The sequence below is a fragment of the Ovis canadensis genome, chromosome 21 (assembly GCF_042477335.2).
Source record: "Ovis canadensis isolate MfBH-ARS-UI-01 breed Bighorn chromosome 21, ARS-UI_OviCan_v2, whole genome shotgun sequence".
NCBI lineage: Eukaryota > Metazoa > Chordata > Mammalia > Artiodactyla > Bovidae > Ovis > Ovis canadensis.
The window spans coordinates 61025136-61050666 of record NC_091265.1 but is presented as its reverse complement, the minus strand read 5'-3'; the positions used below and the strand labels follow the sequence as shown (position 1 = coordinate 61050666).

Below are 25531 nucleotides of genomic sequence, written 5' to 3'. Positions count from 1 at the left end.
TTGGAAGGACTGATGCTGAAGCTGAAACTCCAGTACTTTGGCCACCTCGTGCGAAGAGTTGACTCATTGGAAAAGACCCTGATGCTGGGAGGGATTGGGGGCAGGAGGAGAAGGGGACGACAGAGGATAAGACGGATGGATGGCATCAGGGACTCGATGGACATGAGTTTGAGTGAACTCCGGGAGATGGTGATGGACGGGGAGGCCTGGCGTGCTGTGATTCATGGGGTGGCAAAGAGTCGGACACGACTGAGTGACTGAACTGAACTGATGCAGTTATGGGCTCTATATGACTTTATAAGAGAATGTCAGTGTCTCTTTCTTTGCTTAAATAGGTAAGTACTCAGATGATGGATAATAAGAAAAAAAGAGATAGATATGTTTTTATGTCTATATATATATATATATATATATATATATATATATATAGTCATTGTATCATTTACTATTATAACAAAAATGAATACAAAAATGGATAAATCTGTCAAGACCGTGCAAAATCAAATTGTTTTTGGAAGGACGTATTACCCAGCCTAATGGACTCCAAGGTGCAGGACTGAGCACAAACACAAAACCCAGCAACCTTTTTTTTGACCACCTGGCACTGCATGTGGGATCTCAGTTTCCAGACCAGGGATTCAATGCACGGCCCCTGCAGTGGGAGCACTGGAAGTGCAGCATTTTCACCACTGGACCACCAGGGAAGTCCAGCATCTTTCTTAAATGAAGTTTTCCCTCAGTCTTCCCTGGAATTAGCTTTCCCCACATGCCCAAAGCAGTGGATCACTTGTTGCTGCCTTTTCACAGATGTCTCCATTCACCAGCCTTTGCTGTAAACCTTGCTACCTGACCCTTCTCCCCACCTGAAGTATACACGTATGATGAAATCTTTTCACGACCTCCCCTTTTCCTCTCCCCATTCTCTTCATTCTAGTATCTGTCTAAAAGCTGCACAGTATCGAAGACAATGAGACAGAACAGAACAAATGCTTTCAGGAATCCTTGGTCCTCTGAGGTTATACTACTCTTACTTCTCCCCACCGACTGATTAACTGGCACTAAGCGCAACTGTCCTCTGTACTCTAAGTCCTGTCATCATCTTGGTTGACTTCCACATCCAAGCAGATGACCAGTCTAAGTGAGAACTTAGTTCCAAAATTCTCTGACCTCCTCAACTCCAATGACCTTGACCTCTACTTATTTCCAATCACCAATTTCCACAGCCAGACTGGAGGTGTACCATTCTGGAAACCTTAAACTGAAACGTCCCACTCTTATGTGGAAAGATATGAACCCAGACATGCACCTTGATTAAGTCAAATTATCTGTGCTCTCAATGTACACTTTGACTTTCTTGAGAGAAACACTGCTTTTGCAATAGGGAAAAAAAAAAGAAAGAAATTTTATCACTCTGATGATAATTTTTTATTCTTTCATCTCTGAACTCCTTACACCCAGAAAATATCTCTAGTACACTGTATTGTAATTATTTGTTTACTTATCTATCATTTCCTTGATATTCCTAGATTGCAAGTACCTTGGGATCAAGCAACATCTTGCGACTCTTTCTAGGACAGTGAAGCTATAGTGAACAAACAGAGGTATCTAACAGAATGAATAAATATTGAAATAGCACTGATCAATACGAGTCAGACTTTGATTCAGATTCTGTCACGTAACTATGGAATGACCTTGGGAAAGACAGTCAAATTCTCTGAAATTCTTGTCCTAGCCACTTCACAGAGTTGTCAGGAGGCTTAAATAATACATATGCTAGGTCTAAGAATTATCACTTTTTGTTCAGACTGAGTAAAACACATGATTTCCTTTTCCAGCACTGTTTTCCTTGGTTCACTGGAATCAAGTGGCTTTTGGGTTTTGTTTTTTTTTTTTCGCTACCTGACAGGTCAGGTCAGGGGCGGCCGAGAGGAGACACCCTGCTTCCGAGGTCAGGGCGGCAGCCAGGAGGAGTTACCCCACGTCCGAGGCCAGTGGCGGCCGGGAGACACCCTGTGTCCGAGGTCGGGGTGGCCGGGAGACACCCCACGTCTGAGGTCAGGGGCGGCCGGGAGAAGCCACCTCGCACCCGAGGCCAGGGGCGGCAGCTGGGAGGAGCCACCTCATGCCCGAGGCCAGGGCCCGCAGCCGGGAGGAGCAACCCTAGGAGTGGTGGCTGCGCAGGAGGAGGGCCTAGAGGAGCTATCCCACATTGAAGGTCAGGAACGGTGGTGGTAAGGAGATACCCCTCATCCAAGGTAAGGAGCAGCGGCTGTGCTTTGCTGGAGCAGCCGTGAAGAGATACCCCCACGTCCAAGGTAAGAGAAACCCAAGTAAGATGGTAGGTGTTGCAAGAGGGCATCAGAGGGCAGACACACTGAAACCATCAATCTAATCACACTAGGACCACAGCCTTGTCTAACTCAATGAAACCAAGCCATGCCTGCGGGGCAACCCAAGATGGGCGGGTCATGGTGGAGAGGTCTGACAGAAAGTGGTCCACTAGAGAAGGGAATGGCAAGCCACTTCAGTGTTCTTGCCTTGAGAACCCCATGAACAGTATGAAAAGGCAATATGATAGGATACCAAAAGAGGAACTCCTCAGGTCATTAGGTGCCCAATATGCTACTGGAGATCAGAGGAGAAATAACTACAGGAAGAACGAAGGGATGGAGCCAAAGCAAAAACAATACCCAGTTGTGGATGTGACTGGTGATAGAAGCAAGATCCGATGCTGTAAAGAGCAATATTGCATAGGAACCTGGAATGTCAGGTCCATGAATCAAGGCAAATTGGAAGTGGTCAAACAAGAGATGGCAAGGGTGAACGTCGACATTCTAAGAATCAGAGAACTAAAATGGACTGGAATGGGTGAATTTAACTCAGATGACCATTATATCTACTTCTGCGGGCAGGAATCCCTCAGACGAAATGGAGTAGCCATCATGGTCAACAAAAGAGTCCAAAATGCAGTACTTGGATGCAATAACAAAATGACAGAATGATCTCTGTTCATCTCCAAGGCAAACCATTCAATATCACAGTTATCCAAGTCTATGCCCCAACCAGTAATGCTGAAGAAGCTGAAGTTGAACGGTTTTATGAAGACCTACAAGACCTTTTAGAACTAACACCCAAAAAAGATGTCCTTTTCATTATAGGGGACTGGAATGCAAAAGTAGGAAGTCAAGAAACACCTGGAGTAACAGGCAAATTTGGCATTGGAATGTGGAATGAAGCAGGGCAAAGACTAAAAGAGTTTTGCCAAGAAAATGCACTGGTCATAGCAAACACTCTCTTCCAACAATACAAGAGAAGACTCTACACATGGACATCACCAGACGGTTAACACCAAAATCAGATTGATTATATTCTATGCAGCAAAAGATGGAAAAGCTCTATACAGTCAACAAAAACAAGACCAGGAGCTGACTGTGGCTCAGATCATGAACTCCTTATTGCCAAATTCAGACTTAAATTGAAGAAAGTAGGGAAAACCGCTAGACCATTCAGGTATGACCTAAATCAAATCCCTTATGATTATACAGTGGAAGTGAGAAATAGATTTAAGGGCCTAGATCTGATAGACAGAGTGCCTAATGAACTATGGAATGAAGTTCGTGACACTGTGCAGGAGACAGGGATCAAGACCATCCCCATGGAAAAGAAATGCAAAAAAGCAAAATGGCTGTCTGGGGAGGCCTTACAAATACCTGTGAAGAGAAGAGAGGCCAAAAGCAAAGGAGGAAAGGAAAGATACAGGCATCTAAAAGCAGAGTTCCAAAGAATAGCTAGAAGAGATAAGAAAGCCTTCTTCAGCGATCAATGCAAAGAAATAGACGAAAACAGATTGGGAAAGACTAGAGATCTCTTCAAGAAAATCAGAGATACCAAGGGAACATTTCATGCAAAGATGGGCTCGATAAGGGACAGAAATGGTATGGACCTAACAGAAGCAGAAGATATTAAGAAGAGGTGGCAAGAATACACGGAAGAACTGTACAAAAAAGATCTTCACGACTCAGATAATCATGATGATGTGATCACTAATCTAGACATCTTGGAATGTGAAGTCAAGTGGGCCTTAGAAAGCATCACTACGAACAAAGCTAGTGGAGGTGATGGAATTCCAATTGAGCTGTTTCAAATCCTGAAAGATGATGCTGTGAAAGTGCTGCACTCAATATGCCAGCAAATATGGAAAACTCAGCAGTGGCCACAAGACTGGAAAAGGTCAGTTTTCATTCCAATCCCAAAGAAAGGCAATGCCAAAGAATGCTCAAACTACCACACAATTGCACTCATCCCACATGCTAGTAAAGTAATGCTGAAAATTCTCCAAGCCAGGCTTCAGCAATACATGAACTGTGAACTCCCTGATGTTCAAGCTGGTTTTAGAAAAGGCAGAGGAACCAGAGATCAAATTGCCAACATCCACTGGATCATGGAAAAAGCAAGAGCGTTCCAGAAAAACATCTATTTCTGCTTTATTGACTATGCCAAAGCCTTTGACTGTGTGGATCACAATAAACTGTGGAAAATTCTGAAAGAGATGGGAATACCAGGCCACCTGACCTGCCTCTTAAGAAATCTGTATGCAGGTCAGGAAGCAACAGTTAGAACTGGACATGGAACAACAGACTGGTTCAAAATAGGAAAAGGAGTACGTCAAGGCTATATATTGTCCCCCTGCTTTAACTTATATGCAGAGTACATCATGAGAAACACTGGACTGGAAGAAACACAAGCTGGAATCAAGATTGCCGGGAGAAATATCAATAACTTCAGATATGCAGATGACACCACCCTTATCGCAGAAAGTGAAGAGGAACTAAAAAGCCTCTTGATGAAAGTGAAAGAGGAGAGTGAAAAAGTTGGCCTAAAGTTCAACATTCAGAAAACGAAGATCATGGCATCTGGTCCCATCACTTCACGGCAAATAGATGAGGAAACAGTGGAAACAGTGTCAGACTTTATTTTGGGGGGCTCCAAAATCACTACAGATGGTGATTGTGGCCATGAAATTAAAAGATGCTTACTCCTTGGGAGAAAAGTTATGACCAACCTAAATAGAATATTCAAAAGCAGAGACATTACTTTGCCGACTAAGGTTCGACGAGTCAAGGCTATGGTTTTTCCAGTGGTCATGTATGGATGTGAGAGTTGGACTGTGAAGAAGGCTGAGCGCCGAAGAATTGATGTTTTTGAACTGTGGTGTTGGAGAAGACTCTTGAGAGTCCCTTGGACTGCAAGGAGATCCAACCAGTCCATTCTGAAAGAGATCAACCCTGGGATTTCTTTGGAGGGAATGATGCTAAAGCTGAAACTCCAGTACTCTGGCCACCTCATGCAAAGAGTTGACTCATTGGAAAAGACTCTGATGCTGGGAGGGATTGGGAGCAGGAGAAGGGAACGACCGAGGATGAGATGGCTGGATGGCATCACGGACTCGATGGATGTGAGTCTGGGTGAACTCTGGGAGATGGTGATGGACAGGGAGGCCTGGCGTGCTGCGATTCATGGGGTCGCAAAGAGTCGGACACGACTGAGCGACTGAACTGAACTGAACTGACAATAATAGTTTTATAACTGTTGTTGTCCTTCTTCAGTCACTAAGTCCTCTCCGATTCTTTGCAACCCCATGGACTGCATCATGCCAGGTTCCTCTGTCCTCCACTATCTCCCAGAATTTGCTCAGATTCAAGAAATGCAATAAGGCAAAGTAGTTTTCTGAGGGGGCCTTACAAATAGCCGAGAAAAGAAGAGAATCAAAATGCAAAGGAGAAAGAGAAAGATATATTCATCTGAATGCAGAGTTCCAAAGAATAGCAAGGAGAGATAAAAAGCCTTCTTAAGTGAACAGTGCAAAGAAATAGAGGAAAACAATAGAATGGGAAAGACGAGGGATCTCTTCAAGAAAACTACAGATACCAAGGGAATATTTCATGCAAATATGGGCACAAAAAAGGACAGAAACATCAAGGACTTAACAGAAGCAGAAGATATTAAGAGGTGGCAAGAAAACACAGAAGAACAGTACAGAAAAGGTCTTAATGACCTGGATGACTACGATGGTGTGGTCATTCATCTGCAGTGTGAGGTCAAGCAGGCCTTAGGAAGCGTTACTACAAACAAAGCTAGTGGAGGTGATGGAATTCCAGCTGAGATATTTCAGATCCTAAAAGATGACACTGCTAAAGTGCTACACTCAATATGCTAGCAAGTTTGGAAAACTAAGCAGTGGCCACTGGACTGAAAAGGTCGGTTTTCATTCCACTCCCAAAGAAGGACAATGCCAAAGAATGTTCAAGCAAAAGTGACAGTGAAAGTCCCTGACTCTGCCACCCCATGGACTATACAGTCCATGGAATTCTCCAAGTCAGAATACTGGAGCAGTAGCCTTTACCTTCTCCAGGGGATCGTCCCAACCCAGGGATCGAACCCAGGTCTCCCGCATTGCAGGCAGATTCTTCACCACCTGAGTCACAAGGGAAACCCAAGAATGTTTGAACTACCATACAATTGTGCTCATTTCACATGCTAGCAAGGTAATGCTCAAAATCCTTCAAGCTAGGCTTCAACAGTACATGAACTGAGAACTTCTAGATGTACAAGCTGGATTTAGAAAAGGCAGAGGAATCAGGGATCAAACTGCCAACATCCTTTGGAACACGGAGAGAGCAAGGGAATTCCAGAAAAACATCTACTTCTGCTTCATTGACTATGCTAAAGACTATGCTAAATCACAACAAACTGTGGAAAATTCTTAAAGAGATGGGAATACCAGACCACCTTACCTGTCTCCTGAGAAACCTGTATTTGGGTCAAGAAGCAACAGTTAGAACCAGACATGGAACAATGGACTGGTTCAAATTGGGAAAGGAGTATGTCAAGACTGTCTGCTGTCATCCTGCTTATTTAACTTACAGGCAGAGGATATCACATGAAATGCGGGGCTGGATGAATCACAAACTGGAATCAAGACTGCCAGGAGAAATACCAACAACCTCAGATATGCAGATAACACCACCCTAATGGCAGAAAGTGAAAAGGGACTAAAGAGCCTCTTGATGAAAGTGAAAGGGAGTGAAAAAGGTGACTTAAAACTCAATATTCAAAAAAACAAAGATCATGGCATCCAGTCCCATCACTTCATGGCAAATAGATGGGGAAACATAGACTTTATTTTCTTGCGCTCCAAAACCACTGCAGATGGTGACTGCAGCCATGAAATTAAGAGAAATTAAAAGCTCCTTGGAAGAAGAGCTATGACAAATCTATACAGTGTGCGAAAAAGCAGAGACATCACTTTGCCAACACAGGTCCATATAGGCAAAGCAATGGTTTTTCCAGCAGTCATGTATGTATGTGAGAGTTGGACCATAAAAAAGGCTGAGCTGATGCTTTTGAACTGTGGTGCTGGAGAAGACTCTTGAGAGTCTCTTGGACAGCAAGGAGATCAACCCAGTCAATCCTAGAGGAAATCAAACCTGAATATGCATTGGAAGGACTGATGCTGAAGCTCCAATACTTTGGTCACCTGATGGGAAGAACTGACTCACTGAGAAAGACCCTGATGCTGGGAAAGACTGGAAGCAGGAGAAGAAGGGGGTGACAGAGGATGAGACGGTTGGATGGCATCACTGACTCAATGGACATGAGTTTGAGCAAACTCCAGGAGGAAGTGAAGGAAAGAGAAACCTAGAATGCTGCAGTCCATGGGACTGCAAAGAGTTGGACACGACTGAGGGACTGGACAACAACATGTCCATTGAGTCAGTGATGCTAGTCAATCATCCCATCCTCTGCTGCCCCATTCTCCTTTTGCCTCTGTTTGACTAACCATTAACTGCTCCAAATTGTTTACCCTTCATTCCCCTAAACACGATATGGCACATCCAGGGATATCTATTGTCCTGATACCATGTTCATTTCCTTTTAGAAGAAGGATATAATTGTTCCAACATGGAGAACAGCCTCCCACATGCTTTTGGGGAGAGTGTTTAATGTATTCTTTGTCTCCACCAGTTCAAAGAAAGGGAAGATCAGAGAATTGATAATGGGAATGGAGGACTCAATTGTCACTCTCACAAATCTGGGCTACAAATAAATCAATAAAAATCTTTAAACCAACCTAATAAAAATATTTAAATAGGATCCGCACTGGGCATCCATTCTTGCTTTCTTCTTCAGGAGGTCCAAAATCAAACAATGGTTTATTTCAGTGGTTCTCAAATTCACCTGCACATTAGGAATTATCCGGGATTCTAAAAATATTCCAAAGCCCAGGCCACACCTCTTATGGACCAGATTGTATTCCCCTAAATTCATCTATTGCAGCCTTAGCCACCATTTTGACTTATTTGGAGACAGGGCCTTAGGGATGTCATAAGGTTAAATGAGGTCATAAGTGCGGACCTCTAATCTGGTAGGACTGTCCATGTAAGAAGAGGAAGAGACACCAGAAAGCTCTCGCTCCACATATGTACAGAGGAAAGATCATGTGAGCAAATGGTGACACGATACCTTGAACTTGGACTTCTAACTTCATGAAGAAGCATGAGAAAATAAGTTTCTGTTGTTTAAGCCACCCAACACGTGGTATTTTTTTTTTTATGGCAGCCCAAGCAGACTAATCCAACAGCCAAGACCAATTACATCACAACCTCTTAGAGTAGAACACAAACATCACTATTTTCAAAGCTTCCAAGTGATTTAAAATCTGTTCAGGGAAGTCTGGGAACCAATGCCTTATTTCAACTTTGTTCTATAAAGGACCTAAGCTCTTCTTTCCTGTTATTACATTTGTAGAAAAATAAGAATCAAAACACCATTAATTTATAGAACCACAGCAAAACTTGCCTCAAAAATCATCTGGAAGGGTCTTAGCCCTGATGCATCCTGAGAATGGCCGGCCTCCTCTGAAGTCCAATTCAGGTTCGCAAAGAATCCAGGCAGTATGGATTGCATATCTGTATGAAGACAAATGGCAACAACAGAGAACAAGCAGTTTGGATAAGCACCAGAGATACTGGAGTTGTCCATTAAACTGATGAACCAAGTAGGCTTTTCCCTGATGACAAGATAATCTGCAGAATTTTAAATACAACTGGAAATGGCTATGAATCAGCAAACTGAGGAACATTTAGAATTACCTTACGGGGTTAAGACATTTAATCTCATGTTTTCAATTTTACACCAATTGAAAATTCACTAAATCAATTTATTTTCAGTTCATTTCCACAAGGTCATATCCAATGCCAGAAATCTTCTGAGCTGCTAGTTCTAACTGATGATCTTATAGTTTTTAATAAATCAGTTCAGTTCAGTTGCTCAGTCGTGTCCAACTCTTTGCGACCCCATGAATCACAGCACGCCAGGCCTCCCTGTCCATCACCAACTCCAGGAGTTCACCCAAACTCATGTCCATCAAGTCGCTGATGCCATCCAGCCATCTCATCCTCTGTTGTCCCCTTTTCCTCCTGCCCCCAATCCCTCCCAGCATCAGAGTCTTTTCCAATGAGTCAACTCTTTGCATGAGGTGGCCAAAGTACTGGAGTTTAAGGTTCAGCATCATTCCTTCCAAAGAAATCCCAGGGCTGATCTCCTTTAGAATGGACTGGCTGGATCTCCTTGCAGTCCAAGGGACTCTCAAGAGTCTTCTCCAACACCACAGTTCAAAAGCATCAATTCTTTGGTGCTTAGCTTTCTTCACAGTCCAACTCTCACATCCATACATGACAAACCCAGACAGGGTATTAAAAAGCAGAGACATTACTTTGCCAACAAAGGTGCATATAGTCAAAGCTATGGTTTTTCCAGTAGTCGTGTACGGATGTGAGAGCTGGACCATAAAGAAGGTTGAGTGCCAAAGAATTGATGCTTTTGAACTGTAGTGTTAGAGAAGACTCTTGAGAGTCCCTTGCACAGCAAGGAGATCAAACCAGTCACTCCTAAAGGAAATCAACCTTGAATGTGCATTGGAAGGACTGATGCTGAAGCTGAAGCTCTAATACTTTGGCCACCTGATGCGAAGAGCTGACTCACTGGAAAAGTTGGGAAAGATTAAGGGCAGGAGAAGAAGGGGGCAACAAAGTATGAGATGGTTGGATGCATCACCAAATCAATGGACATGAGTTTGAGCAACTTCCAGGAGACAGTGAAGGACAGGGAAGCCTGGTGTGCTGCAGTCCATGGGGTCACAAAGAATCAGACAGGACTGAGCAACTGAACAACAACAACAAAACCATTCTCCCTAAATTGACCTTTGGAGTCAACATAATCATAATATCAGGAGACTTTTTGTAGATATTAGCAAACTGGTTTAAAAAATTTACATGAACTAATAAGCAGTTATAGCAAGCTTGCAGGACACAATACACAGAAATCAATTGGTTTTCTGTATGCAAGCAATGAACAAGTGGAATTTTAAATTAAAAACACATTACCATTTACATTAGCACTATAAAAAACCAAAATATTAATACTTAGATATAAGGCAAAACAAAACAAAACAAAACAAAAACAACACAAAACCTATGTGTAAGAGCTATATGAGGAAAACTATAAAGCTCTGATGAAAGAGAGTAGAACTGAATGGAGAGATGTTCCATGTCATGGATAGGAAGATTAAATAAATGTTGTCAAGATGTCAGTCCTTCCCAACTTGATCTTTAGATCCAATACAATCTGAATAAAAATTCCAGCAAGTTATTTTGTGAATATCAACAAGCTTACTCTGAAGTTTATGTGGAGCAGCAGAAGAACTAAAGTAGCCAAATCCATATTAAAGGAGAAGAACAAAGTCAGAAGACTGACACTACTTGATGTAAAGATTATAAATCTATAGTAATCAGGACAGTGTGGTGTTGGTGAAAAAATAGAGAAATAGATCAATGTAACAGAATAACATGTTAGCTACAACATCAAAGACATGATCCATGAAAGAAATAATTGATAAACTGGGCCTCATTAAAATTAAAAAGTTCTGCTCTATGGAAGACAATCTCAAGGCAAGTCAGAGTGGAAATATTTGCGAAAGACGTATCTGATAAAGGACTTATCTAAAATATACAAGCTCTTAAAATTCAACAATAAGAAAACACCCCCGTTTTTAAAAAATGAGTAGAAGACATGAACAGGCACCTCACCAAAGAAGATATACAGAGGGCAAGTAAGCATATGAAAAAATGCTTCACATTATAATGTCATTAGAGACATGGAAGTTAAAACAAAGTACCACTGCACATCTATCAGAAGAGCCGAAACCCACTGACGACATTGACAACAAATGCTGACAAAGATGTGGAGCAATAGGAACTCTCATTCACTGCTGCAACCACTATGGAAAACAGTTCTGCATTTTTATATGAAAATATATGATCCAATAATCATGCTTCTTGGTACTTACCCAAATGAATTGAAAACTTAAGTCCAAAAATGGGAATACGGGCTTATGAGAATTTTTTGTACTTCCCCTCAACTTTCCCCTCAAACCACTTTAGAAAATAATGGTGTTTTTTTTTTTAATAGGAAAATATATGGAAATGAGAAGGAGTCAGAAACAGGTTCACACTTACATGGTCATTTGTGTTTTTTTAAATAAAAGCAAGAAAACAATCCAATGAGGAAAAGAAAATCTCCAAAAAATGTTCCTAGAATGACCAGATGTCTATAAAGGAAGAAAAGGAATCTTGACATCTCTTATAGATCCCACACAAAAATTAGAGATGGAAGATAGACCTAAAAATAAAAGCTAAGAAGATTCTTGAAGAAAGGAGAATATCCTTTAACTTAGGAGCAAGCAAAGATCTTAGGGCATATAAATAAGTAACTATAAAAGAAAAAATTTTATAAACTTCATCAAAATTTAAAAAAAAAACAAACTTTTGCTCATCAAAAGATTGTTAAGAAATGAGTAACTTAGCCAGGCTGTAAGAAAATACTTGCAAAATATGTTGGGCAACAGGATTTCATCCTTAATATAAAAACGGCTTCTAAAGCCTAATAATAAAAAACATCCTGATTTAGAAAAAAGACAAGGAGGGCCAAACATTACACACGTACTAGGATGGTGATGATGATGATGGGAGGAGGATGGGAAGTGGGTGGAATAAGTGAAGGGGATTAAGAAATACAAGCCTTACTTATAAGTCACGGGAATGTAATGCACAGTATAGGAAAATAGTTAAAATATTTTAATAACTTTGTATGGTAACAGAATATTAGTAGACATATTGTGATCAATTTGTAATGTATATAAATTCAAATCACTATGTTGTATGCCTGAAACTAATAACTGTATGTCAACTATCCTTCAATGAAATAATAATGAAAATAGCAAAGGTTGACAAGTATGTGGTGAAACTGGAACCCCTGAACGTTTTTGATGGGAATGTAAAATAATGGAAAAAAGTTTGAGTTCCTCAAAAAGCTAAACACAGAATTGCCATACAACAATTTGACTTCTACAGATATGCCTAAAGGTGTTGAAAGCAGAGATTTAAAATACTTGTACACCAATTTTCACTGCAGCATTATTCACAATAATCCAACAGTGGAAGCAACCCAGTGTCCATCAACTTATGAATAAATAAACAAACTGTGATATGCCTGTTCAGCTGCTTCAGTCATGTCTGACTCTTTGTGACCCCATGGACTGACTGTAGCCTGCCAGGCTCCTGTCCATGCGGTTTTCCCAGCAAGAATACTAGAGTGAGATGCCATGCCCTCCTCCAGGGGAAATTTCTGACCCAGGGATCAAACTTGCATCTCATGCATTGCAGGTGGACTCTTTATTGATGAGCCACCAGGGAAGCCTGTGATATATATGTGAATATTATTCAGCTATGAAAAGTAATAAAGTTCTGATATGTTATAACATGGATCAACCTTGAAAACATTATGCTAAGTGAAATATGCCATATAAAGGACAAATATTATATGACTCTACAAATATGAACTATCTAGACTAGGCAAGTTCACAGCAACAGAAAGTAGATTAGAGGTTACCAGAGAATAGTTGCAGAGTTTCCGTTTGGAATGATGAAGTGTTTTAGAAATAATGGTGTTGGTTGTACAACCTTGTGAGTATAATTAGTGACGCTGAATTGTATACTTTAAGATAGTTAAAGTGGCAAATTTTATGTCAGATGTGTATTTTGCCACAACTTAAAAACTAATAATATACCCCCAAGCCACTGAATTTTGTATTTTAAATGAATAAATTGTATGAAACATGAATTAGATTTCAATAAAGCCATTATTTTCTTAGTGGGCCAAAGACTTGAATAGACACTTCACAAAAGAAGATATCTGAGTGGCCATTAAGCACATGAAGAAGTGCTTAACATCATCAGTCACCAGAGAATGTAAATTAAATTCACAATCCATCAGAATAGCTAAAATTAAAAAACACCAGATGTTAGTTAGCAAAGATACAGAACAATCAGAACTCTGATATAATGCTGGTGGGAGTATAAAATGGTGCAACTACTTTGGAAAACTGACAGCTTCTTATGAAACTGTCATAAGAAACCCATGACACAGGTCACACCTATGCCATGACCCATCAATTTCATTTCCAGGTATTTACCCAAGAGAAATGAAAGTATGTGTCCAAAACAAGATTTACAACAGCTGTTCATAGCAGCTTTATTAAAAATAGACAAAAACTGGAAAAATCCAAATGCCAACAACAGAATGGATAAGATGAGTGTATACATGTAATGGAATGCTGCTGCTGCTGCTGCTAAGTCACTTCAGTCCTGTCCGACTTTGTGTGACCCCATAGGTGGCAGCCCACCAGATATAAAAAGAAACGAATTACAGGCATACCTTGGATATTTTGCAAGTTTGGTTTCAGAAAATGTCAATTAAAAAAAATCTCAATAAGTGAGTCACACAAATTTTTTGCCTTCCCAGGGCATATAAAAATTCTATTTACACTAAGTGTTGGTCACCCAGTTACATCTGACTCTTCACGACCCCATGGACTATGTAGCCTGCCAGGCTCCTGTGTCCATGGACTTCTCCAGGCAAGAATACTGGAGTAGGTAGCCATTCCCTTATCCAGGGGATCTTCCTGATCCAGGGATCAAACCTGGGTCTTTCACACTGCAGGTGGATTCTTTACTATCTGAGCCACCAGCTGTTATTGTTGTTCAGTCGCTCAGTTGTGTCCGATTCTTTGTGATCCCATGGACTGCAGCACATTAGGCTTCCCTGCCCTTCACAATCTCCTGGAGTTTGCTCAAACTCATTTCCACTGAGTCGATGATGCCATCCAGCCATCTCATACTCTGTCACCCCTTCTCCTCCTGCCTTTAATCTTTTCCAGCATCAGTTGTTGTTGGTTGCTCAGCTGTGTCTGACTCTTAGTGACCCCGTGGAATGCAGACCAACAGGCTCCTTTGTCCATGGAATTCTCCAGGTAAGAATACTCGAGTGGGTTGCCATTTCCTTCTCCAGGGGATCTTCGGGACCCAGGCATTGAACCAGTGTCTCTTATGTGTCCTGTATTGGCAGGCAGATTATTTACCCACTGAGCCACCTGGGAAGCCGTACATGAGGGTCTTTTCCAATGAGTTGGCTCTTCACATCAGGTGGCCAAAGTATTGGAGCTTCAGCTTCAACATCAGTCCTTCTAATGCACATTCAAGGTTGATTTCCTTTAGGAGTGACTGGTTTGATCTCCTTGCTGTGGAAGAGACTCTCAAGAGTCTTCTCCAGCACCACAGTTCAAAAGCATCAATTCTTCAGTGCTCAGCCTTCTTTATGGTCCAGCTCTTACATCTATGCATGCTGCTGCTGCTGCTATGTCGCTTCAGTCGTGTCCGACTCTGTGCGACCCCACAGACGGCAGTCCACCACACTCCTCCATCCCTGGGATTCTCCAGGCAAGAATACTGGAGTGGGTTGCCATTTCCTTCTCCAATGCATGAAAGTGAAAAGTGAAAGTGAAGTTGCTCAGTCATGTCTGACTCTTCGAGACCCCAGGGACTGTAGCCTACCAGGCTCCTCTGTCCATGGGATTTTCCAGGCAAGAGTACTGGAGTGGGTTGCCATTTCCTTCTCCACATCTGTGCATGACTACTAGAAAACCCATAGCTTTGAACGGACATTTGTCAGCAAAGTGATTTCTCTGGTTTTTAATACCCTGTCTAGTTTTGTCATAATTTGTCTTCCAAGGAGCAAGCATCTTTTAATTTCATGGCTGCAGTCACCGTCTGCACTGATTTTGGAGCCCAAGAAAATAAAATCTGTCACTGTTTCCATTTTTTCCCCAAGTCACCGTTTCCATTTTTTCCATTTTCCATGAAGTGATAGGACCAGATGCCATGATTTTCATTTTTTGAATGTTGAGTTTTAAGCCAGTTTTTTCATTCTCCTCTTTCACCTTTATCAAGAAGCTCTTTAATTTCTCTTTGCTTTGCCATAAGGGTGGTGTCATCTGTATATCTGAGGTTATTGATATTTCCCTTGGCAATCTTGATTCCCACTTGTGATTCATCCAGTCTGGCATTATGCATGATGTACTCTGCATATAAGTTAAATAAGCAGAGTGACAGTATACAGCCTTGACATACTCTTTCCAGTTTTGAACCAGTCCAGTGTTTCACATCCGTTTCTAACTGTTGCTTCTTGACCCAAATACAGGTTTCTCAGAAGGCAGGTAAGGTGGTCTGGTACTTCCATCTCTAAGAATTTTCCAGTTTGTTGAGATCCACACAAAGGCTTTAGCATAGTCAATGAAGCAAATGTTTTTCTGGAATTCTCTTGCTTTTTCTATGATCCAACGGATGCTCACAATTTAATTTCTGGTTCCTCTGCCTTTTCTAAATCCAGTCTCTACATCTGGAAGTTCTCAATTCATGTACTGTTGAAGCCTACCCTGAAGGATTTTGAGCAGTATTTTGCTAGCATGTGAAATGAGCACAACAGTATGGCAGTCTGAACATTCTTTGGCACTGCTCTTCTTTGGGATTGAAATGAAAACTGACCTTTTCCAGTCCTGTGGCCACTGCTGAGTTTTCCAAATTCACTAGCATATTAAGAGCAGTTTTAAGGGCATCATCTTTTTGGATCTGAAATGGCTCAGCTGGAATTCCATCACCTGCATTAGCTTTGTTCGTAGTAAGGCCCACTTGACTTCACACTCCAGGATGTCTGGCTCCAGGTAAGCGGCCACACTATTGCAGTTGACCAAGTCATTAAGGCCTTTTTTGTACACTTTTGTGTATTCTTGCCACCTCTTCTTAATCTCTTCTGGTTCTGTTAGGTCGTTAGTGTTTCTGTCCTTTATTGTGCATATCTTCGCATGAAATGTTCCCTTGGTATCTTTAATTTTCATGAAGAGATCTCTAGTCTTTCCCATTCTATTGTTTTCCTTTATTTCTTCACATTGTTCACTTACGGCAGAAGGTTTTGTCTCTCCTTGCTATTCTTTGGAACTCTGCATTCAACTGGGTATATCTTTCCCTTTCTCCTATGCCTGACATCTTAGCAATACTGAACTTTCCAATCTATAAACATGATATATCTCTCCAAATACTGTTTAATTTCTCTTAGCAATGTTTTACAGTTCTCAGCAGAGATTCTTTATTTTTAATGTTAAATCTATCCCTATGTGTTTCATGTATTTTGATGCTATTACAAACAGAACTATTTTAAATAGTGTGTAAAAGTTGAGATTTAAGAATAAGGCTGCCTGAGTCTAAAGCTTTTGTTTTTAATCACTATATATATGCCTATTTAGAGTGAATTAAATTCTATGAATATTATGTAGAGAGAGACATTCAGTATATATGTATAGACAGTTTTCATTTGGAAAAGAACATCATCAAACAAATAGCTTTGTTTAAAGCAGGGGTCCCCAACCTCGAGGATCTAATGTCTGATGATCTGAGGTGGTGCTGATATAATAATAAGAGAAATAAAGTACATAATAAACGTAATGCATGTGAATCATCCTGAAACCATCTCCTCTCCCCTGGCCCATGGAAAAACTGTCTTTCATGAAACCAGTCCCTGGTGCCAAAAAGGCTGGGGACCGCTGATTTAAAGGACATTTTTAGATAATATTCCGATTCTTCAAGAACATCCACAGTGATATTCATATATCAGTAAAGTATTAGAAGAAAATGAGATTTAGGAAGTCATTACATTAGCTCTATTATTCCATAGCCAACTGTGCAAAATGGCAATATAACAGTGAATCTGAATGATTTGTACAGTATGGTGTCAAGCCTAAAAATACAACTTACACAGTATCTTATTCCATTTGTGCTGCTATAATGAAATGCCACAGACTGAATGGCTTATAAACAACAAAAATTTATTTCTCACAGTTCTGGAGTCTGGAAGTCCAAGATCATAGCACCAGCATGGGCAGGTTCTGGGCTTTCTTTTTTGGATTGCAGACTTCTCATTGTATTCTTACATGGCAGAAGAACCTAGGGAATTCTATCAAGTCTTTTTTCTAAGTGCACTAATCCCATTTGTGAGGGCTCCACTCTCATGACTTAAGCTACTCCCATAGGTCACATCTCCTAATACCATCACATTGGCCATTAGGATTTCAACAAATGAATTTAAGGGGGACACAAACATTCAAACCATAGCACACAGACAATGACTGAATTTATTTTAGATTAGAAGTTTTTCCCTAAAAATATGGGAAAAGTTCAGAAAAAAAGAAAGAATAGATAGTAAACACATAAAAAGTTTCAAAAAATATACAAATTAAAACTATAGAGATTTCTCTGATGGTCCAGTAGCTAAGACTTTGCATTCCCAATGCAGGGGGCCTCTGTTCGATCCCTGGTCAGGGAACACATCCCACATGCCCCAACTAAAAGATCCTGCATGCCTCAAATAAGATGTGGCACAGCCAAGTAAATATTTTACAAAACTATATACTTGTTCATTAACTAGTAAACTGGCTAAAATAGTTTTAAGTCATTGAAATTCCTAATGCTAGCAAAGTACAGGAAGTTAATATCTCATATTGCTGCTGTTTAGTTGCTAAGTTGTGTTGGACTCTTTTGTGACCCTATGAACTGCAGCCCACCAAGCTCTTCTGTCCATGGAATTTCCCAGGCAAGAGTACTGGAGTGGGTAGCCAGTTCCTTCTCTAGGAAATCTTCCCAACCCAGGGATCAAACCCACGTCTCCTGCATTACTGGCAGATTCTTTACTACTGAGATACTGGGGAAGCCCAGTATCTCATTTACAAATGCTATTACATGATGCAACCCTTTTAAAAGCCATTTCAAGAGCCATAAAAATAAAGACTTTGATCAAGTTAAATCTACTTTGGGAAATTAATCCTAAATTTTTCAATTAAGCAAAAAGCTGTATGCATTAAGATGCTTATCCCAGGGACATTAACATTAATTATCACTTATTGAAAACTATGTACTCAGAATAATCACTATGTTACATGCATTATGTATATTATCTCATGTAACCCTCAAAACAGCTTTATGAGGTAGGTACTTTCAAAGATCAAATAACTTGCTCAAGGACATACAGTATCAGTTCTTAATCATGACAATATACAGATATTCATAATAATGGTAAAAAAGAAAGAACAAGCCTAAAAGCTTAAAAGTATAAAATGGTTAATTAATTAATGATTTATCTTCTTATGGACAACTTATCCACTAAAAATAATTACTAGGAGACTGTCATAACATGAAAAATGCTTACATGTTAAGTGGAAAAAAGTAGTAGGACAAAATTGTGTATGTATTGTGATGACAGCTGTATTAAAAATGCATGCGATGGAAGTTTATGAGAAGTTTTTACCTTTTCCCTATTTTCCCCTAATTTTCTAAAATGGGCTATGTTGCTCTGTAACAAAAAGTTCCACTTAAAAATAATTTCTCTGATGATGGCAAAAGTTAAGATTTGGTTGTTTATCATTGTTATTTCCCAAGAGACTCAGCAGACGAGTAACTATTTGGTTTTCTCGCCTTTAACCAATGAACAAAGTAGTAATACCAAACATTTTAAAGAAATTAGGTGAATTAAGCCAAAAGATGAAAAGTTCTTTGGTTGGCTCTGTGGCTTGTCATTAGTTAAATTGGCTAATTATTTCCACATTGGGAAACAATTCCGGACATGCTTTAAAGAAGGAAATGGAAAGCAGGACACTTTAACAGAGAATCAGCAAACTTTCAGAAATAGTGTCAAATCTTCATTAACTCCCTCAAAAAGCAGAGATGAAGAGCTGTCGCAGCATAACCTGTTGGCTCACCAACAAGCAAATGAGTCAACAAGGATGTGCTCACTCAAGTCCTTAGCAAAAGAATATGCACCTAAGCCTCACACTACTCCAAACAAAAAGATGCAGATTGAAAATGGGAGGAAAACATGATCATTCTTCCAAGCTTACACGTGCCTCTTCACATAACCTTGAAAACTCAACCACCAAATATGACCCAAGCTGTAGATTTCAAGTGATATGAGAATGAAGTGAGAAGTTGTCAAAGGAAAAGAGAAATTAATATCTATTCATTTGTTGAGCATAAACAGAGTTGATTATCTGAAAAGCTAATATAGTAGTCAAACTTCTAGCAAAACAGTATACTGTAAAACAGACCAAAATACTACAGAACAGTGCCTAAGACAAAGCCTCTGGACCCAGTCTGTCTAGGCTCATATATCCCACTCAATCACTTACTTGATTTGTGACTTTGAACAGGTCTTGAAATATTTGCTATTAGCGTTATATTCAGAGAAGGCAATGGCACCCCACTCCAGTACTCTTGCCTGGAAAATCCTATGGATGGAGGAGCCTGGTGGGCTGCAGTCCATGGGGTCACTAAGAGTCGGACAGGACTGAGCGACTTCACTTTCACTTTTCACTTTCATGCATTGGAGAAGGAAATGGCAACCCACTCCAGAGTTCTTGCGTGGAGAATCCCAGGGACGGGGGAGCCTGGTGGGCTGCCGTCTATGGGGTCGCACAGAGTAGGACATGACTGAAGCGACTTAGCAGCAGCAGCAGCAGTGTTATATTACCACCATCAAGAGAAAGAGAAGGCAAAAACCCCACAAAAACCAAGATAAGAACCCCAAAGAGATGAGTACACATTTTTAAATAAAAAAGGAATACTATAAATAATATCAATTAATTTGAAAATTAAGATGAAATACCTAACATATAGCAGTCAGTCAGTCAGTCAGTTCAGTCACTCAGTCGTGTCCAACTCTTTGCAACCCCAAGAATCGCAGCACGCCAGGCCTCCCTGTCCATCACCAACTCCAGGAGTTCACTCAGACTCACGTCCATCGAGTCAGTGATGCCATCCAGCCATCTCATCTTCTGCCGTCCCCTTCTACTCCTTCCCCTAATCCCTCCCAGCATCAGAGTCTTTTCCAATGAGTCAACTCTTTGCATGAGGTGGCCAAAGTACTGGAGTTTCAGCTTCAGCATCATTCCTTCCAAAGAAATCCCAGGGCTGATCTCTTTCAGAATGGACTGGCTGGATCTCCTTGCAGTCCAAGGGACTCTCAAGAGACTGCTCCAACACCACAGTTCAAAAACATCAATTCTTCGGTGCTCAGCCTTCTTCACAGTCCAACTCTCACATCCATACATGACCACAGGAAAAACCGTAGCCTTGACTAGATGGACCTTTGTTGGCAAAGTAATGTCTCTGCTTTTGAATATGCTATTTAGGTTAGTCATAACTTTTCTTCCAAGGAGTAAGCGTCTTTTAATTTCATGGCTGCAGTCACCATCTGCAGTGATTTTGGAGCCCCCCAAAATAAAGTCTGACACTGTTTCCACTGTTTCCCCATCTATTTGCCATGAAGTGATGGGACCAGATGCCATGATCTTCGTTTCTAAATGTTGAGATTTAAGCCAACTTTCTCGCTCTCCACTTTCACTTTCATCAAGAGGCTTTTTAGTTCCTCTTCACTCTCTGCCATAAGGGTGGTGTCATCTGCATATCTGAAGTTATTGATATTTCTCCCGGCAATCTTGATTCCAGCTTGTGCTTCTTCCAGCCCAGAGTTTCTCATAATGTACTCTGCATATAAGTTAAATAAGCAGGGGGACAATATACAGCCTTGACGTACTCCTTTTCCTATTTGGAACCAGTCTGTTGTTCCATGTCCAGTTCTAACTGTTGCTTCCTGACCTGCATATAGGTTTCTCAAGCATAGCAGGTGCTCAATAAATATGTACTGGATGAATGAATGAATAATGAATGAAAAGAATAAAATATATGTGTGCAAGCATGCATTTTTAAAAAGAAATATATACACAGTTGATCATTGAACAACATGCATTTGAACTGTGTGGGCCCACTTACACACCTATTTTTTTCAATAACTATAGTATCTGCATTGTCATTTTACAGGTCATTACTTAAGTGTGGGGAAAAGACTGCATCTGACTAGCAATTGCAATATGTGGAATCAGAAGAACTAGGGTTTGAGTCCTAATTCTATCTAAACCGTTTCAGCTTCCTGTCCTTGAATGAGTCATTTATCCATTCATCTGTTTTTGAAGCAGAGATAATAGTATGAAGGCACCACAACCTCCACGTTGTTCAAGGACCAACTATACCTCCAAAATTGACTCTGGGAGAAAGAGAAAACTTATCCTGAAAACCAGAGAAGGCAAATGGCAACCCACCCCAGTAGCCTGGTGGGCTGCAGTCCATGGGGTCGCTACGAGTCAGACACGACTGAGTGACTTCACTCTCATTTTTCACTTTCACGCACTGGAGAAGGAAATGGCAACCCACTTCAGTATTCTTACCTGGAGAATCCCAGGGATGGAGGAGCCTGGTGGGCTGCCATCTATGGGGTGGCACAAAGTCAGAAACAACTGAAGTAACTTAGCAGCAACATGAAAACATGTTCATTATCAAAAGGAATTCCTTTTTCGCCTCTTCCCACCCCAAAATACCAGGTTCAAATTTTTTTTACAGGGTTCAGTTCAGTTCAGTCACTCAGTCATGTCCAGCTCTTTGTGACCCCATGAATTGCAGCACGCCAGGCCTCCCTGTCCATTACCAACTCCAGGAGTTCACCCAAACCCATGTCCATTGAGTCGGTGATGCCATCCAGCCCTCTCATCCTCTGTCATCCCCTTCTCCTCCTGCCCCCAATCCCTGCTAGCATCAGAGTCTTTTCCAATGAGTCAACTCTTTGCATGAGGTGGCCAAAGTACTAGAGTTTCAGCTTCAGCATCATTCCTTCCAATGAACACCCCGGACTGATCTCCTATAGGATGGACTGGTTGGATCTCCTTGCAGTCCAAGGGACTCTCAAGAGTCTTCTCCAACACCACAGTTCAAAAACATCAACTCTTCGGCACTCAGCTTTCTTCACAGTCCAACTCTCACATCCATACATGACCACTGGAAAAACCGTGGCCTTGACTAGATGGACCTTTGTTGGCAAAGTAATGTCTCTGCTTTTGAATATGCTATCTAGGTTAGTCATAACTTTTCTTCCAAGGAGTAAGCGTCTTTTAATTTCATGGCTGCGGTCACCATCTGCAATGATTTTGGAGCCCCAAAAAACAAAGTCTGACACTGTTTCCCCATCTATTTGCCATGAAGTGATGGGACCAGATGCCATGATCTTCGTTTTCTGAATGTTGAGCTTTAAGCCAACTTTTTCACTCTCCACTTTCACTTTCATCGAGAGGCTTTTTAGTTCCTCTTCACTTTCTGCGATAAGGGTGGTGTCATCTGCATATCTGAGGTTATTGATATTTCTCCCTAGGGACAGACATAAACACTAGAACACCCAGAAACAAATCCAAGCATATACAGAGCCCTGGTTTATGACAGAAAAATAACACAAATTATTGGGGAAAGGAAAAGATTTAAATTAGATTCTTAACTTGTATCATAAATTAAAATAAACTCCAGATTAACCATAATAATAATAAAAAATACAATTTTAAAACTTTGGAACTATTTAAACTTTGAATTTTGGAGTATCATGACTTCAGTGTAAAAAGCAATTATCTCAAATCAATGATTACAGCTTCCACTTTAAAAAACAAGTAACAGAAAAGCAAAAGAAATCCAAAACAAGCAGAAGAAAGGAAAGAATAAAAGATCAGAGTGAAAATCAATGAAACAGAGCACAACAGAAAGAATATGGTTCTAGCCAGACTGGCTAAGGAAAGAGAAAACGAGGAAGAGAGAGAACAAAAATAAAATACCAACGCCAGAAGTAAGAAAGGTGATATTCTATAAGTGTTAGAAGGATAGAAGGATAATAAGGGTATTTCATGAACAATTTTATGCCAATAAATATAACAACTTAGATGAAATGAGCAAATTCCTTGAAAGGTAAACACTACCCACGCTGACTCAAAATAAATAAATAACCTCCATAGACCTAGAATTATCTAAGAAATTGAATTTGTAGTTAAAATGTTTCCCACAAAGGAAAAATCAAGCTCAGATAGCTTCATTTGATGAATTGTCCCAAATACTTAAAGAAGAAATAATACTTTCCACACAAATTCTTCTAGACAATTGAAGACCAGAGAATAAATCTCAACTGACTCCATGAAGTCATTATTACTCTGATACCAAAATAAGACAAGGTCATTACAAGAAGACCACAAGTATCTCTTATGAACACAGATGGAAAAATTATTTTTAAAATGTCAGCAAATCAAATCCAACAATACATAAAAAGGATACATAATGCATCATGGCCAACTGGGATGTATCCCAGAAATGCAAAGTTGGTTTAACATTTGAAAATCAATGTAATTCAGCATATCAGCACTCTAGAAGAAAAATCATATGATCTTCTCAATAAATGCATACAAATATTTGATAAAGGCCCACATCCATTCCTAATAAAAACTCAGCAAGCTAGGACTAAAAGAGAACTTCCTCAAGCCAATTAAAGGGCATATTTAAATATTAAAGAAACAAGAGAAATTCATTTATTCTAACTTCTTTTGATCTTCAATCTTTTCTTTATAAAATCTTGCCATGTGTTATGCAAATTTAGCATCAAGAGACTATTTAGAATGTATCAAAAACTTGAAGATTAAGTGTGGACTCACAGGATAAACAATGACCTAAGTCCACAAACCCTTCCCTGACTTCTAAACTTAATATCAGAGACTGAGGTAAGTCGCAGTTTCCTCATCTCTGAAATAGAAATGGTGACAACTTATGTCTGACCTGTCTCTCGAGAATGAGGTCATGTCTACAGAACACATATGTGGGAGAAGAAGTGTTAGATAAGTAGTGATATTTAGAGCTGTTGTAAGATATAAAATTATATATCTTGTAAGATATAAAATTATAATAGACTTTAAATTTTTGAATATGGGAACCTTGGATTTTAAAAATATATATTAAGCCAGACATTTAAGAGTTCACCACTGTGAGTTTCTCACTCAACATTGAGCAAGCCTGGACACATCAGCATCTCTAATGTATGAAAAGCACAACTCCTCACCTCCATTCCCAACAAATTAACAAAAGAAGACAAAACTGAAGTCTTCTCCCTGATGCCCAAATGGTGGAATGCAGTAAAGAGGCAAAAGCTGAACTATCATAACCATATAACCATACATCAACAGCAAAGTCATCTTCCCTGCTTTCAAGAGCTGGTATTCCTATCTAGTCTTTTGAAAGGGGGAAAAAAAAACAGCTGTAAATTTTCTTACCTGGGAAAAATATATGAACTTTTTTAAAAAATAACTGGCTAAACTATATTTTAGCAAAAAGCTAAATTATGTCAATAAACATAAGAGTGATAAAATATTTAAAATAAGATTAAAAAACAAGTAAAAATAATATGCTTAGAAGAGACAGTGAAATAAATAACTTTTTATATGCCTTTTTTTCCTATTCCTCCATCTCATCATTTTCTTCTACCTTTCTTTTCCTTCTTTTCTTCACTAAGGACTTGTTAGGAAGTAGTTTCTAGATCTGGGCAAGAATGAGTTAAAACTATCATGTTTCACAAAATAGATATTTATGATAGAATTAATTCTACATACATGGATAAGTATACTCATAAAGGAATATGTAAATGATTTCTACATAAATGGATAACTATGAAGAATAGTAGTACATATATTGATATGAAAGGATATGAATTTTTAAACACATAAGAATTTATCGTAATGAGCATCATCCTTCAAAGTACAGAAGATTATTCTAATTGACAGAGAACCTCAAATAGAGTCTGAGGTATTTTATTTTAATAAGCAATTGGGAGTCATTAAGAGAGGAACACGGGGCTTCCCTGATGGCTCAGCAGTAAAGAATCTACCTACAATGCAGAAGACACAGGAGATGTGGGTTAGATCCCTGAGTCAGGAAGATCCCCTGGAAGAGGAAATGGCTACGTACTCCAGTATTCTTTCCCGAAAAATCCCATGGGCAGAGGAGCCTGTCAAGCTACAGTCCAAAGGATCCCAAAGACACTGACTGAGCAATTGGGCACAGAACAGCACAAGGGAGGGACATAAAGCTATGTTTAAATTAATATATAATTTAATAAATAATGCTACACT

General features: G+C 40.0%; 1 protein-coding gene across 1 annotated transcript in view; it reads right to left on the bottom strand.

Annotated features, from left to right (window-relative positions):
* The window catches only part of TOP6BL (TOP6B like initiator of meiotic double strand breaks), an 82474-nt gene that overhangs the window by 42147 nt on the left and 14796 nt on the right, over positions 1–25531 (bottom strand). Inside the window, exon 4 of the mRNA XM_069566375.1 lies at positions 8860–8969. Within this exon, the coding sequence (XP_069422476.1) occupies positions 8860–8969 (110 nt within the window). The remainder of the gene's footprint in view (positions 1–8859; positions 8970–25531) is intronic.